The following is a 13,864-nucleotide window of genomic DNA, read 5'->3' as shown; positions in this document are numbered from 1 at the left end:
GTAGGAAATATTACGTCTTACGCCTCACATTCAAGGCCAATCGTCTGTCTGCACATATTCTGTTCTCAGTGGTACGAAAACCGACAAGATCAAATTTGTTGGAAGAAAAAAAAACTGGATTCCAATCGCATGCATTTAGCTTGTTATTCTCAGAATGCTTCCTTTCATGTCTGCTAGAGAACAGAAGAACAAAAGAAAGCAGAAAGTCTGATAATCATGTCCAAGTTTAAAGTGACATCCTGTTCCAAATGTGTGTGTGCGTGTGTGTGTGTGTGGCAACAAAACAAAACCGACTGCTGCACAGCAGAGAACTAACTGCAGATTGATTTGGTAACAAAGGAAAGAGCCCCTACACAAGCAATTAAATCCTTTTATCTCACGACCGGCTAGCTTCACATGCAAACGAAAAGGACTCGGTGGAAATTCATGGCATTCATGAAGGTGTCGCTAAGCGCTAAAACAGAAGTGTGATCCCTTGATTACGACAGATATCGTTTAAATAAACTGTGCTGTGGAAAACTATCACCCCCTTACAGATTTCTTTAGCTTTTGTTTTGCTGACGTACGTACATGTTTTAGCTCAAACATAATCAGCGTAAATACACAAATGTGTCCTCAAATGAGGACTTAATCTAAAAATAAGGAAAAAAAAACGAACTATGTCAAGTTGGCCCTATGTGAAAAGGTCATTAATAAATGCTAATTAGTCAAACCTGAATTTTAAAAGACACACTCAAGGGCCTGTTTACTGATAACCCTCACTTTGTTAGGACCTGTCCGACTACACGAAGTAGGCTGAAACATCTTAAAGGCAAAACGTTGTGAACTTTTTTTGGAAGATGTGCGCCGGGAAACATCTGGTGTACAACGTCGAACGTCAAATGTGGTGGTGGCAGTTTGATCGACTTGTCTGCTTCGGGATCTGAGAGACGTAAACTCTGATCCTTAGCAGAATAACCCCGCAGGTAGAAACGTGCGGCTGTCTTAAAAAAAGAGACAGAAAGAATATTTTTGAGTGGCTTGGTCAAAGTCTGGACGAAAATCCAAAAAGATGCGGAGGCATAACGTTCAACAAACTGTTCATGCTCAAATCTCATATAAAGATGTTGGATTCAGACAGTTGTGCAGAAGACTGGAATAACATTTCTCTAGAACGATGTAAAGGAGTCGTTGCCAGCTGCTGGAAACTATCAATGACAGCAGTCGTCCCCAAGGGGAAAACAATTCATTTATTTATTTTTTTACAGAGAAAAATAAACTGATTGATTATTTGAAAACTGTATTCTGTATTCACTCTTGTCTGACATTCAGCAAGGCAAAAACAGAAGAGACATGTAAGGGGTTAAACTCCTTTTACAGCACGGTATCGCACACTGCTTGTAATCTGAGTTGATATGTAATGAAATGTGATATATAAATAAAACTGCCATTCCCAAAGCCATTTATCTTTGGCACACAGGTCAAAGCTGCCACATATGACAGCTGCCTCGGGGCACCTCCATGATGAGTGCATTGATCTTGAGCTGCAAAAGTGCCTTTGTTTTTTTTTTTTTTTTTTTTTTTTTTCTGACAATTTTTGAAACACGGTTGCCGCACAGCTGCGACTGTCACAGTACCCTTCCAAAACTCCTTCTAGAAGTCTGATGAGTGACTGTAGCGCTGGCACCATTTGTCTTTCAGGGAGAGGAAAAAAACAAACAAAAAAAAAAAACAAAAACAAAGGACACAATGGATAATTTACTTCTCAACTGTGAGCTTTCTCGGACTGACAGACTCACCCAGGTCTCTTTTTGTTGTAAGAGGGTCGGATCATGGCCACCTTAGGGTACAGCCCAGCAACAATCACTGCCTTGATCAACTTCTCATTGTCTGAGGAAATGTAAGACCGTCATATTTAATTACACACGGCTCCATTGAAGGGTTCTCTGGTTGAAAACATACACTGCTCATTAATAGTTGGGGATGTTTGGCTTTCAGGTGAAATCCATGGAAAACGATGGCATTTAGGTGGAATCATTCAATGGTGATTGCTTCATCTCAGATAATGTGTTGACACAAAAGCCGAATAATCCCCAACATTTTGAGAGTAAAATAATCTGAACGATAAAAGAAAACTCCTGTAGTTACCCGAGTTGATGTTGGATTTAGCGTCTTTGGGATCCCGGCTGCTGACAAAGCCAGCACTCAAGAGATGTTCAGCAAACTGACCTTTCATGTTGTGCAGCATCTAAACAATGAAAAGGACACATTACTGGAGTGCAAGTTTGTAGTTTACACGCTTCATGTGCAGAGTGTTAAACGCCTTTTTGTTTTCTGAAGTTTACAGAGTAGCAGCATGATTTTACCCAGGATATCTGCTTTGACAGCCAGCCTGCAGCCGGCTGATTGGCAGTCACGCCAAATGCAGCTTGGATACTGTCATTTTTAAACAAGGTTGCATTTATAAGTGTGGTGAGTGGCAGTCATTTAGCTCCCACGCCATCTAGAATGTTTTGAATATTTTGCAAGTGAGAAAAAGAAGAAATATGTGAGTCATGGAGCCGAAATCAGCTTTGTAGGCCAAGACAGCAAGGAAACCTTTGGCTTCATGTGGCCACAGAATTACATGTAAACTTAAAGATAAAAAGAACAATATGTGTATATGTGCGCGCTCATCCAATATTTTATGTTATTTTTTTATACAAGCAGGTCAGAATATTGGAAAGAAACATGTGGGAGCCAGAGAAAACTCATTGAAATGATATTAAACTGGAGGATTAATAAGAAGTAAAAAGTTCACTGGTTTCAAAACATAACTTTTTTTTTTTTTTTTTTCCATTTCCTTACACCAGCATCTTGCTCTTGCCGAGGGCACATCAGAAAATCAAATTACCATATACAAGACGTAAACTTTTTTCTAAGCTCTGAAACTGGCTAACACTTAGCTGCTAATCATGAACAAGTTTGCATCTCCTTCTGCGCTTCCCATCAGTGCTAAACTAAACGGTTAATTACTTATTGAATTAATTTGTTTTGTTTATTTTAATAAGTCTGGACTTTTTAATCATCTCAAAGTTCAAACTTTACACCTGAACTGATCAATTCTGCACTCAACAGATTATTTGATAAGGTTGAGATTTATTTCACATCCACAACATACAGAATAGCTAATCCTGAATTTAACATTTTTACATTTATTATTGATACTATAAAACACATTCTGTGCTTTGTGAAACATTTTTTTATTTGTGAAAAACAAAAAAAATAGGAATTCTTAGTTTTGTCCTGAAAATGTTGCTCATAATAGTTTTAGCCTAATATCATTTAATGTTTGTGAGTTAAATGTGTTGCTGCTCTTCTGCAAATTACTTTGAACTGAATTACATCCCCCCCCCCCCCCTCTTCCACAGCAAAAAAAAAAAATGAAAAAAGAAACAGTTTGCAATCAGCCAGCCTCACCTGGAGTGTGTTGGCAGACAGGAAGTTGTCCCAGCAGTACTCCCTCTCATACCTGGACCCCCGCTGCTTGGCTTCCTGCCATCCCTGGCAGCCGGCGCATGAGAAATTAAGACGTAATTAAGTCATCCAACAGTCACAGCTTAAGAGGCGAAGTGAGGGTCAAGGCTGTGGGATTCATTTACCTTGAAGGCGTAAACAATAGTGAGGTGGTCACTCTTTGAGTTTCTGGACAGAGTCCTTCTCCTCATGTCTGCCATCTTCTCTTTACCCTAGAAGAGACGGACAGTTCCAAAAAAATGCTTAAACATTCACGATGGATAAAAAAGAACTAACAAAACAGCCAGAAGGCAGATTGCAGCAGTGCGCTGAAGTGTGCGTGCTTGCATCTGCTGTCGACGTCGGCTTTCATGTCTGTGGACGCGGCGCAACCTACCAGGGGTATGAAGAAAGGGTCTTTGAAGCTGAGCGAAGCGGCGATGGTGAGCACGGGGTCGAGGCATCCCAGCAGAGCGCCGAACAGGATCAGCTTGCCGATGTGCGGCTCCACGGGGAGCCGCGCCAGGTGGAAACCCAGCGGCGTCAGGTTCTCTGCGTGGTCCAGAGCGTTCTGCCGCAACGCGTCACAAAGACCAGAGGGAAACGTTTCATGTCACCCTGAGCTCAGGACGGCGCGTTTCTAATGACACCCGTCAAAATCAAGTGGCAGAGGTTTGACAAGTGCGTAACAAGTTTTAGGAGAAGTACGTTGAAAGTATTTCTGAGTTTTAATAACAGAAGCTTTGCAATAAGGTTAGCAGCATTGCATCATCAAACATGAAACTTAACTGGGTGATTTTAAGAGAAAATGGGGATTATATTTGTTGTGTTTCTGTGTTTAATTTCATATTTTTTTGATCTGTGTTACATTCAAGGTAACCAGTTGGTAATAGAAGGTGACTGTGCCAGTTTGCTGATTAAGTATTAGACAGAAATTTGCAGTACATCAATAAATCTCAATTCTCCCCTCAGGCAAGGTCTCCAAACTTTTTTTTTTAATATATACATAAAAAATTTCTACATCTCAGAATCGATTCTAGGGCATGAAAGCACACATGATAACTGTGGGTTTTTTTTCTCTCTTTTGCTTCTCTCATGATGAAGGTTAGGAATCTGTACACTTCAAACACCATGAATAATCCAAAACTAGACACAAACATGCCTCGTTGTGTGAGGACTGGTTGCTCTGGATCCCATAAGGCTGCATGGTGTTTTAGAGTTTTGAAACATATTTAGTTTTCTTCAACTATTTCATATTTTATCATTTTGCCAAATCAAAAATCTGCATGTCACTGGGACTTTATAAGACCCATACCATGTATGATAAAACAGTGAAATTCAAAGAAAAGTAATGCACGGTTTTCCAATATTCTTTTAAATAAAAGTTATAGTCCACAGCCTGTGGCTCCACTGTGGCTCTGGATAACTTTAAAAATGATAAAGAACAGACTGACATTTTCAAACAATCACTGGTCAGGATTTTTAATATGATTTTCATTCAATATTCCTGGGATGTGCCGTCTGTAAAATGAACTTTGGTGACAAATATTTGATTAAAATGACATTAACAGCTATTAAAAATGTAAAAAAAAAAAAAAATTACGAGGAGATATGGAAATAAGGACACACCAACAAAGATCCTAGAAGAAATTCATGAAATTGGGAGGATTACTTCTCCAATTAACTTACATACAGACTGATTTATTAAAAACGAGAAGAAATGTAGCAAATTATGTCATAGACAGGGCAGTAGTAAAGATAAGATGAGTTATTTTTCTCTTTTCTCTCCTGCCCTTCCTGTAATATTGATATGATTTGAATTTTTTTGTGTAATGTGTGGAAATGTTTTTTTCTTTAAAGCTAAACTGCTGTTACAAGGATTGTTAGTATCTATACAGCAATTATATTTGTATATAATCCTACCAAGGCAAAATTTAAAACGACATAAGGCCAACTAACTTTTTTTTTTATGAATTTAAAACATTTTAATGCTTTATTTTAGACATGGGGATTTAAGATGTCTTAAAGATGTGCAGACAGCTTGAGATGAAGTTACAGAACTATTTGATCCCTTGTCAATCCCCCCACAACCCCGAAACAAACTATATGTAATCTTTACAGTTTCCTACCAGGTCTGTGAGGCTCTTGATGGCGAGGTTAACCGCCTTCTCGCTTGGCGGGTCCAAGGCCTTCTCCAGAAATCGACTAATGGAGCCGAGGTTCAGAATCTAAAGGGCGTACATCAATTTTCATCCAGTCAGCCGAAGCATTTCATCGCACACCAGATTACAAACCAAACTGTTGGGTATTGCATGAAATTAGGGCTCGTGTGCATCTCTCTCTGTCCGACAAGCGCACTCGAAAGGCGGTTTGGACGCGCGCCACTCGACACGCATTTGTATGGAGCCGCTTTAATGCGATTCCCTTAGTGCCAGAAAGAGAGAATTTGTGATAAGAGCTGATTCTATGAATGTCCACATTCACTTAAAGTGCATTCATTTCCACATCAAAAAAAAAAAAGGCAGACTTTTAAATTCACCAAAGAGTAAAGTAGCAACCACACATCCACTCTGCAATTGACAAAAAGGTGGGGTGTGGGAGAGACGGAGTGTCTGTGCATTAGAGATTCAGCCTGGGGTCTGCATGTTGTCAGAGTGTCTGTCACTCTGAGGTTAGTCTGACGCATTAGTCAGCCTCTCACCCACCAGCTTTGAAAAAAAAAAAAAACATATTATACACACACACACACACACACACACACTCAAATTTATTGAACTGAGGCTGCAGGAAGATGCACGCTTGAAGTCCCATACAATAAAGCTGCTGGTGAGAACAATCTCTGCAAACACCAGAACTGAATGAACTTTGGCTTTATGTTCCATTAGCGATGCTTTAAACACTTTCGAGTGCACTACGAGGATTCAAAGAGACAAACAGCAGCAAGCAGCCAACAGAGGAAAAAAAGAGAGAGAGATGTTCATGTACGAGAAAGAGGCAATAAACAGATGTGATTACACTGTATGTAAAAAAAAAACAGAAACAGTTGGAAAAGGGTCGTGAGTCAGTCTGGGATGTCCTTCCTCAATCCTCATTAACAAAAGAGAACCAAACCCCATCAGCACTGACTAATCCTTCACGCTTGGTTGGAATACTGATACAACACATAAAGTAGGATAAATGTCTGTTAGAAAACTGCAAATCAGGGGATTTCTGTAGATATTAATACTTTTTTTTTGGCATAATTCTTGTTGCAAATCTGATTGCTGTAATTTTGCAGAAGCGGCAGCGGATAAACTGGCATAGCCTTTAAACACGGTCCATGCATTTCCAACGATGCCGCAGCGTTTCTGGAAGCTGGATGTCGGCATGCTTTATGCACGTAAAAACTGGCTGTGGTGTGTGTTGGGGATCAACACCCAATTGCAACTAAGGCTTATTTATCTGACCCAAAACGTGACCTCTCATAAATAGAAGTAATTAAGACTGGGTCGAAAAAAAAAAAAAAAATCCATGATCCATCAAGGCTGAAGCTCGTCACGTCTGGAAGATGAGTTTTACACTTCCATGACTGAGAGGTTGCAAGCTGTGAAAGAAACTGTAAAGATGCAAATAGTAAGTCAAATTTAAGACGTTTTAAGATCTTTTTAATGCTACCTTGAATGAAATTTAGGCCAGAAAAAACTATAAATTAGGGGATGACTGGGGGAATCCTGCTGACTTGTATGGGCTGGCAACACAAGTAAAAACAGACCTTGTCCAGCCAACTGGTCACACATTTGCACTTACCCATGTTAGAAAATAGCTAGCTAGCAAGGTTGTATTAGCAACTAGCTAGCGATGCCTAGAGTGTCCTGCAAGAATTAAACAACTACAAATAAGATTAAATAGCCATGCCACGGCAAAATTTACAATCTATGATTAGTGTATTTAAGGCCAACTTACATTTTTTAAATTAATTTAAGACATTTTATGGCCTCAATTTTATATGCATGAATTTAAGACTTTTCAAGGATGTGCAGACACTGTGTGCATTTCAAAAGTGAAAATTGGACAGAACTGGACAGTGATTCTGTAATGACCCAACCCTGTGTGGACTGTCTAAAAACAAAGCATATGGCAGAAAAGCCCTTTTGATTTGTTTAAACAAGGTCCACAGTTTAAGATAAAAAGGTGGTCAAATATCCAGCTAGAATTATGCTAGAACATTAAACAAAAGCCATTAATGAGGTTGCATGTTTATATTTGAGCGTGCATGCAGAATTTTAATCCTGTGTGGATAAGAGAAAATTTACATTAAATTCAAACTTCTACATTCACGGGAATAGTTGGAAAATTCTAAAAATTAAATATTCACATGCTTGGAAAAGAAGCACAAATGAAGCACATTGATTCTTATGCTGCTTGTACATTTCTGACTGGTACTGAAGCAAACCTCCCTTCAGTTCGGTTCCTCAGCCAAAGCCAATCTCTTTCTGCCCACATACATCACCTTTATCTGCAAGCAGAGCTCCTCCAGCGGTGTCCTCATAATTTCAGGTAATTGATAGGCTTCCAGCAGGCTGGCCCTAAGCCCATTGTACAGATGATAGCACTTTCCTGGTTGCACCCTGGATGTATGTAAAAAAAAAAAAAAAAAAAAGAACCAGAGAGAGAAGGGAGAAAAAGATTACATGTTATATCAGTCCTGTGACAAGGGCTTAATTTGAGAAATCAGTGGGATGAAACTGCACACAGTAAGCGGCTCCTGCTAATTGGGCCTTGCTGCACTTTGATGTCAGAGCAACCGAACAGAACCGACATCTCAAGTCGCAGAGACACGAACCAACCTGGGTGTGTCTGAACTTTGCCTCTCTGTGTTTGCAGATGGGGAAGCAGTAAGATGTGAGCTGGTTGAAGAGATCCTGTTCTAGTGCGCGATACGTAGACGGATTAATGGGAAAGGTGTCTTTATTCTAAATGTTTTAAAATATATATCTAAATGTAAAGGTCAGGGACATGCACAGACAGACACCAGGTGGTGCTAGAGCACCTGCCTATTTCTTCCAGACAAAAAAAAAATGCCCTTCTGAATTTCTTTTTGTTTTTTTAAATAAAGTGTATCATACGTGGCCCAAAGGTAGCATTTGTAATTTTGCCCAACCCCAGTCTCAAACCTGCCTCTCTCCATGTAATGTTTTGTGCTAACATTGGGCTCCTTCTTGTTTTCAAATTTGTGGATTTCAAATGGTTATTTAAAATAAAATAAATAAATAAATGGATATTTTATACACATTTCTGTGGCACTGCCATACTTTGTTCTGTTGTTGCCAATTTGAGAAACAAACCAGAAGCATGTTTAACATTATTAAACATCTAAATCAGGCATAATATGGCTACTGACTTGACACGGATACGATGTTGAAGATGCGCCTGTAACAAATTTCACAGTGCTAAGGCAGCCAGCAGTTCCACGCGCCGCACAAAGTGTCCACTTCTGCCAGTACCTGCCAGCACGTCCTTTCCTCTGTTTGGCGTTGGCCAAGCTAACCCACTCGGCCGTCATGGTGCTGATGTTGTTGTCGGTGTCAAAGTTGGTCTCCTTAATCTTTCCTCCATCAATCACATAAACGACATCATCTATGGTGATGCTGAGAGGACGGGTGGGGGGATAAGTCAGGAAAGAAAAGAGAAAAACTGATGAAATCATAAAAAAAAGGTTTATGGAAATCTTTTTAGCATATTTAACAAGAAGAGTCTATATTAAGTGAGGAGATGTTAGGTGGAGCAGCTTCAGTTTATGTGAATGTGGCGCCGTGTGAACACTAAATTAAACTTTCTCATCCATGTTGTGGAGACAGGATTTGTGATCAATCCAAGAAAAATATGCTAATTAGCATCCAATTAGCTTTTATCCCGGTAATGACTGGCACTCAGCGCAAAGGAGAGAGAGAAAAAAAAGGCCGCACTTAGAGAAGTAATGGACTTGAGACTAATCATGGAAACAAAACATACACACCTGGTCTCCGCGATATTGGTTGCAATCACAATCTTTCTAACTCCTGGCGGGGGTCTTTTGAAAACCTGGAGGAGGTTGGAGAGGAAAGATGAAACGGGATGTTTTGGTCGACTGGCGGATGATCAGAGAACAAAGAGAAAGTTTACCTGCGTCTGATTAACAGTGGGCATGAGGGAGTGCAGAGGGATGATGACGAACCTTTCTGAAAGATCGGATATAAAAGGAAAGCTGAGATAAAGCAGCAGCAAACAGAATAGAATAGGTGGATAAGTTAAATGTAAACGCATGACATGTGCTGTATTTATTACATCCAAGTATAATAATTGGTCGTGTGTTTTGCAAACAGTGACATTTAAACACGTGTTGCCCATAAGCTGGAAATTCAAATGGAAAGACAAATAGTTTAATTAATAAACTTGATACATTTTAAAAATTGAGTTACTCGAATTGTTTCATGAATCATTGCAGCCCTAATCTAACAAATTAACCAAAATCAGAAGCTTATAAAGCTGTGACATTTTTCAAATTGTTTAAAGGATGTAACCTGTAAATCTCGTTCATTCTGGATCTTACCAAAAAGAAATAATGTTGTTGGTGTATCAGAGAAAAAAACAAAACAAAACTGTCTATTCTCTCGTGTTAAATGAAGTCGAAGCCAATAACCATTGAATAAAAGATGAGCGTACCTGATCGGAACATCTGCTGCGCCATGAGGAGGTCATTGAGACTGCTAATGTTGTCCCAGCCAGGCAGGAAAACCAAGATTGCTCCCTCCTGCCAGAAACGATTACAGAGCCGTCTTTAAACAAAGGCTACGGTAAAAGCAAACCTGCCAAATATCCGTTAAATAGTCATTACAACAACGAACGAGCACAATGCCCAGCATCGAGGAGCCGAGGTGAGCCAACGAGGCCGACTTCCCTTCGGCCTCTCGATGAGAGACAGAACGCCTTGCCAACATCGTTACGACATCCTACTGTAACGGGTCAGTCTCTGCTGCACAGCAGCTCACGTCTCTCTGACACCACGAAAGAAAAGCAGACCACCAAAGCAAAAAAAAAAAAACAAAAAAAAATGCACACAAATGACAGCTGAGAGACGTTTCAATGTAAGGAAACCATGGACAGAGCCTGCAAATGATGATGTCGGCCAACCTGGCGAGAAACCAAACTAATACAATAACGCTGCAATATCTGAAACAAGGAAATGATCAAAGGACAAACCAATAATTCCTACATCAGACTTGTAGTTTTTTTTAATGCATGTTTGGGAAACCTACTGAAATAAATAAATACAGGAGTTAATATAAGCACTGAACACATAAATTAAGATACATTCAATGAAGTGGAACGGAACAGGGAATAAGTATCGAACACATGATGAAAAAGGCCTCATCTGCCTTTTTCTAAGCAAAAAAAGGCATAAAAACCTAAGGAACTAGCTGAGCTACTGAACAGCTGCAATAGCAGACACCTGCAAGTAATCAAAATCTCCACAGTGTTTCCATTTGTAACTAAAGCACTTAAGATTGTTGTTTCACACTTAAAATTTATTGCATAAGAAAAAAATAAATAAATACTGGATTGAACCAGAAGCATCTACCGCAGAATAATGTAGCCAGATAAAATATGGCAGGTTGGCTTTTAGACATAAATATGACTTGTGTCTGTGGTTTTAATAAAGTCTTACGCCACACTTCATGCAGCTTTCAAAACACCACCATCGCTGGCAGACGGCAATCCGTCTAGTTGTGCCACATTGGGATGTAAACGCTCCTCTTCGTACATTTCAGCAAGCAGAAAATCTCATGTGAGGCGAAAACTTTGTTAGTCGAACAGGAGAGGAAATCCAACACTAACGAATAAAAACATTAGTGAAGAGATCCGCTGCCGGAGTCAAAGTAATTTGATTACCTTTAGTTTATGCTCTACCTGCTGACTCGCTCTTACTGAAGCTCTCAGTATCCTTGTTTCACTTCCTCAGCACGCTCTAATGCAAGTAAAATTAAAAAGTCCCTTGGAAGCAGCTGTAAAACACGAGGCGTTTAAATACCTACGCGGAGAAGTTTTTGCACATTCTGCAAGGATTTGACAGGAGTCAAAAAACATGAACCGTACTAAGGATGAAGAGCCAGACAGTTCACACAAACTCTGTTTGTTTGATCACAATCACCCGGATCCGCGATGAAACATGCTGGAATTGGTAATCATCAACATCAAAACAAAGAGGAAACATGCTAATGTTAGCCTAGCATGTCAACAAGCAGCTTTATATTCAGTCAGATTAATCTCAAAGAGGAAGGTATTCCTCCATTTACTTCCCCTGCTGTCAGAACATTGTAGCAGCTTTATTATCAGACTTCACTGATGTTGGGTTTGCTTAAAATGTATTAGGGATGAACAGATTTGAACATTTTGTTCAATGCATACTAGCACCGTCTTGACCACAATGCTAAAATCCGTCTCTTCTTCAATTAAACGCACAGCCAAACATGGCCGCCCTGTCCCCTATGCCTGCTGCAACACGTAAACAAACGGTAATAACATGAAATTAACAGTTTTATATAATGGACAGGTGGTAATATGCCGAAAAAATATATACAATACCCTTAAAAAGTGTTGACCACCTTGGATGTTATATCCATTTTATTGCTATTACAAATAAAACATATTTAGCAAAAATAAAAAAAACATGAAGAAAATTTCACAAAACAACCAAAAATAGTCTAACCTCTAAAAATCTGTGCAAAGATTTGCTGCACAAGGAACCTGAAATAAGGCAAAAATGGATCTCAGCGTGAAATCAAGTAGTCAGAAAAACGCCCAGTCTTCAAAAAGAGCAATTATTCATCAGGTGAAAGGAATAAAAATAAAATATTCAGACAAAGAAGTTATTTCATAGCATTAACTACCTCTGCCTTTTAATTGCACATAATTATTATTCCCAAAGGCTTGCACTCGCATGATAACGAGTGTGTTATGTACAAATGCGTATATACAGTAGCTACAGTCTGAGGCACACAAAGAAGTGGATTAGTTCAAAGCAAAAAAAAAAAAGAAAAAAAAAAGAAAAAGAAACAGTTCAGCGACTATTTGGCAACACGCACACTGATCCTCCCACATACAGAACTTCACCTAGCAGGCAGTGATTATTGCTCGCATGTCAACCCCCTTAACGTCTAATCATAGACCCCTTCAATATAATTAACCAATCATCACAGGCGAAACCCGACAGACGGGCCATATCCTTGGTGCGGAGCCGCGTCATGGCGAATCAGCGCCTTTCCCTCCCAGCCGTTTGACAATGCCACGGCAAATCAACTGGTCGAGTGGCTGAGTGGCGCCGTGACTGATGGAGATATGGCTACATATAGGAGAGGGTAATTATTCTGTCTGTCCGAGTTAGTCACTCCTTGTTCCAAGGCGCCCTTTTTTCTTCTCGACTCTTTCGCACCTTTTGGGCAAGGCCGCCGGCCGCAAACAGACAAACAGTACGACTGGTTCCCACGTTGCTTTGGAGAGAAATACGATGGAAAACTGAGTTGCTTTCGTTTCATTTCCTGAATTACTGTGAAATATTATCCTCAACATTATTGTTTCGATTCTGGCAAATCTAACTTAAAGTTCATCTATTTCAAAATTTACATACATTGGGGTTCCGCCTTCAGACTTTTTTTAATGCCACCTTGAATTAAGTCTAAGATAGAAAAAAAAATAAATCTAGGGAATGGTTGGGGGGTGATCATCATAGCATAAACTGTGAAATTTCTGGGGTCTGTTGTGGCTTGCATTTCTCACTGCATATGGTTCTCTACAGCCTTAACCCTCTTAGTGCTAAGGTTTTTGTTGCATGCATTAACATTAGGAACAGAAGTGAGCCAATGGCGAAAAACACTTAAGCATGATAGGCACAAAAAAAGCTAGCTAGCTAGCCTCAACTGCTTCAAGTAGCAATTAAGACGTCTGTGTGCAACTCAGACCTGACAGAAAACTACATACACATGAACATACAAGAATAAACAATCCAGTTACGTCAAAAAATTTGAAGACCTATAATTAACGTATTTAAGGCCAATTAATAATCTTTTTTAAATAATTTAAGATTTTCTAAGGCCTTAATTTTAGATATATGAAGGTCTTTTTAAAGATGTACAAACACCCCGATACAAAAAGCGAAAGGTATATACACAATTTATCCACATATACTTTTATGCATTTATTTCTGTTAATTTTGATGTTAACAGGGGACATGTTTTGAATATCGTTTCTGGTTAAGAACCAGTTTTATATGAGTAATGTGATTTTTGTAGTTTATGTCTTTGTGAGGCAGCTCTTGAAGCACTGACCTCGGTTACAGTCCACAACTTCTTTCATGTCCCCCAAACTCTTAAATAAT

At 39.4% G+C, this 13,864-nt stretch overlaps 1 protein-coding gene across 3 annotated transcripts in view; it reads right to left on the bottom strand.

Moving 5' to 3' along the window:
- The window catches only part of dhx36 (DEAH (Asp-Glu-Ala-His) box polypeptide 36), a 33,024-nt gene that overhangs the window by 6,147 nt on the left and 13,013 nt on the right, over nucleotides 1-13,864 (bottom strand). For all 3 annotated transcript variants that reach the window (XM_015056985.1, XM_015056982.1, XM_015056984.1), the window contains 11 exons: nucleotides 10,156-10,243; nucleotides 9,616-9,671; nucleotides 9,470-9,534; nucleotides 8,958-9,101; nucleotides 7,964-8,081; nucleotides 5,604-5,702; nucleotides 3,872-4,045; nucleotides 3,621-3,707; nucleotides 3,439-3,522; nucleotides 2,128-2,227; nucleotides 1,779-1,869 (listed from right to left, as the gene is read on the bottom strand). In XM_015056985.1, the coding sequence (XP_014912471.1) occupies nucleotides 1,779-1,869; nucleotides 2,128-2,227; nucleotides 3,439-3,522; nucleotides 3,621-3,707; nucleotides 3,872-4,045; nucleotides 5,604-5,702; nucleotides 7,964-8,081; nucleotides 8,958-9,101; nucleotides 9,470-9,534; nucleotides 9,616-9,671; nucleotides 10,156-10,243 (1,106 nt within the window). The remainder of the gene's footprint in view (nucleotides 1-1,778; nucleotides 1,870-2,127; nucleotides 2,228-3,438; nucleotides 3,523-3,620; nucleotides 3,708-3,871; nucleotides 4,046-5,603; nucleotides 5,703-7,963; nucleotides 8,082-8,957; nucleotides 9,102-9,469; nucleotides 9,535-9,615; nucleotides 9,672-10,155; nucleotides 10,244-13,864) is intronic.

This window comes from Poecilia latipinna, unplaced genomic scaffold, assembly GCF_001443285.1.
Source record: "Poecilia latipinna isolate Pla-1442-1.1 unplaced genomic scaffold, P_latipinna-1.0 Scaffold1425, whole genome shotgun sequence".
Classification (NCBI taxonomy): domain Eukaryota; kingdom Metazoa; phylum Chordata; class Actinopteri; order Cyprinodontiformes; family Poeciliidae; genus Poecilia; species Poecilia latipinna.
This window is presented reverse-complemented; position numbering and strand designations above follow the sequence as displayed.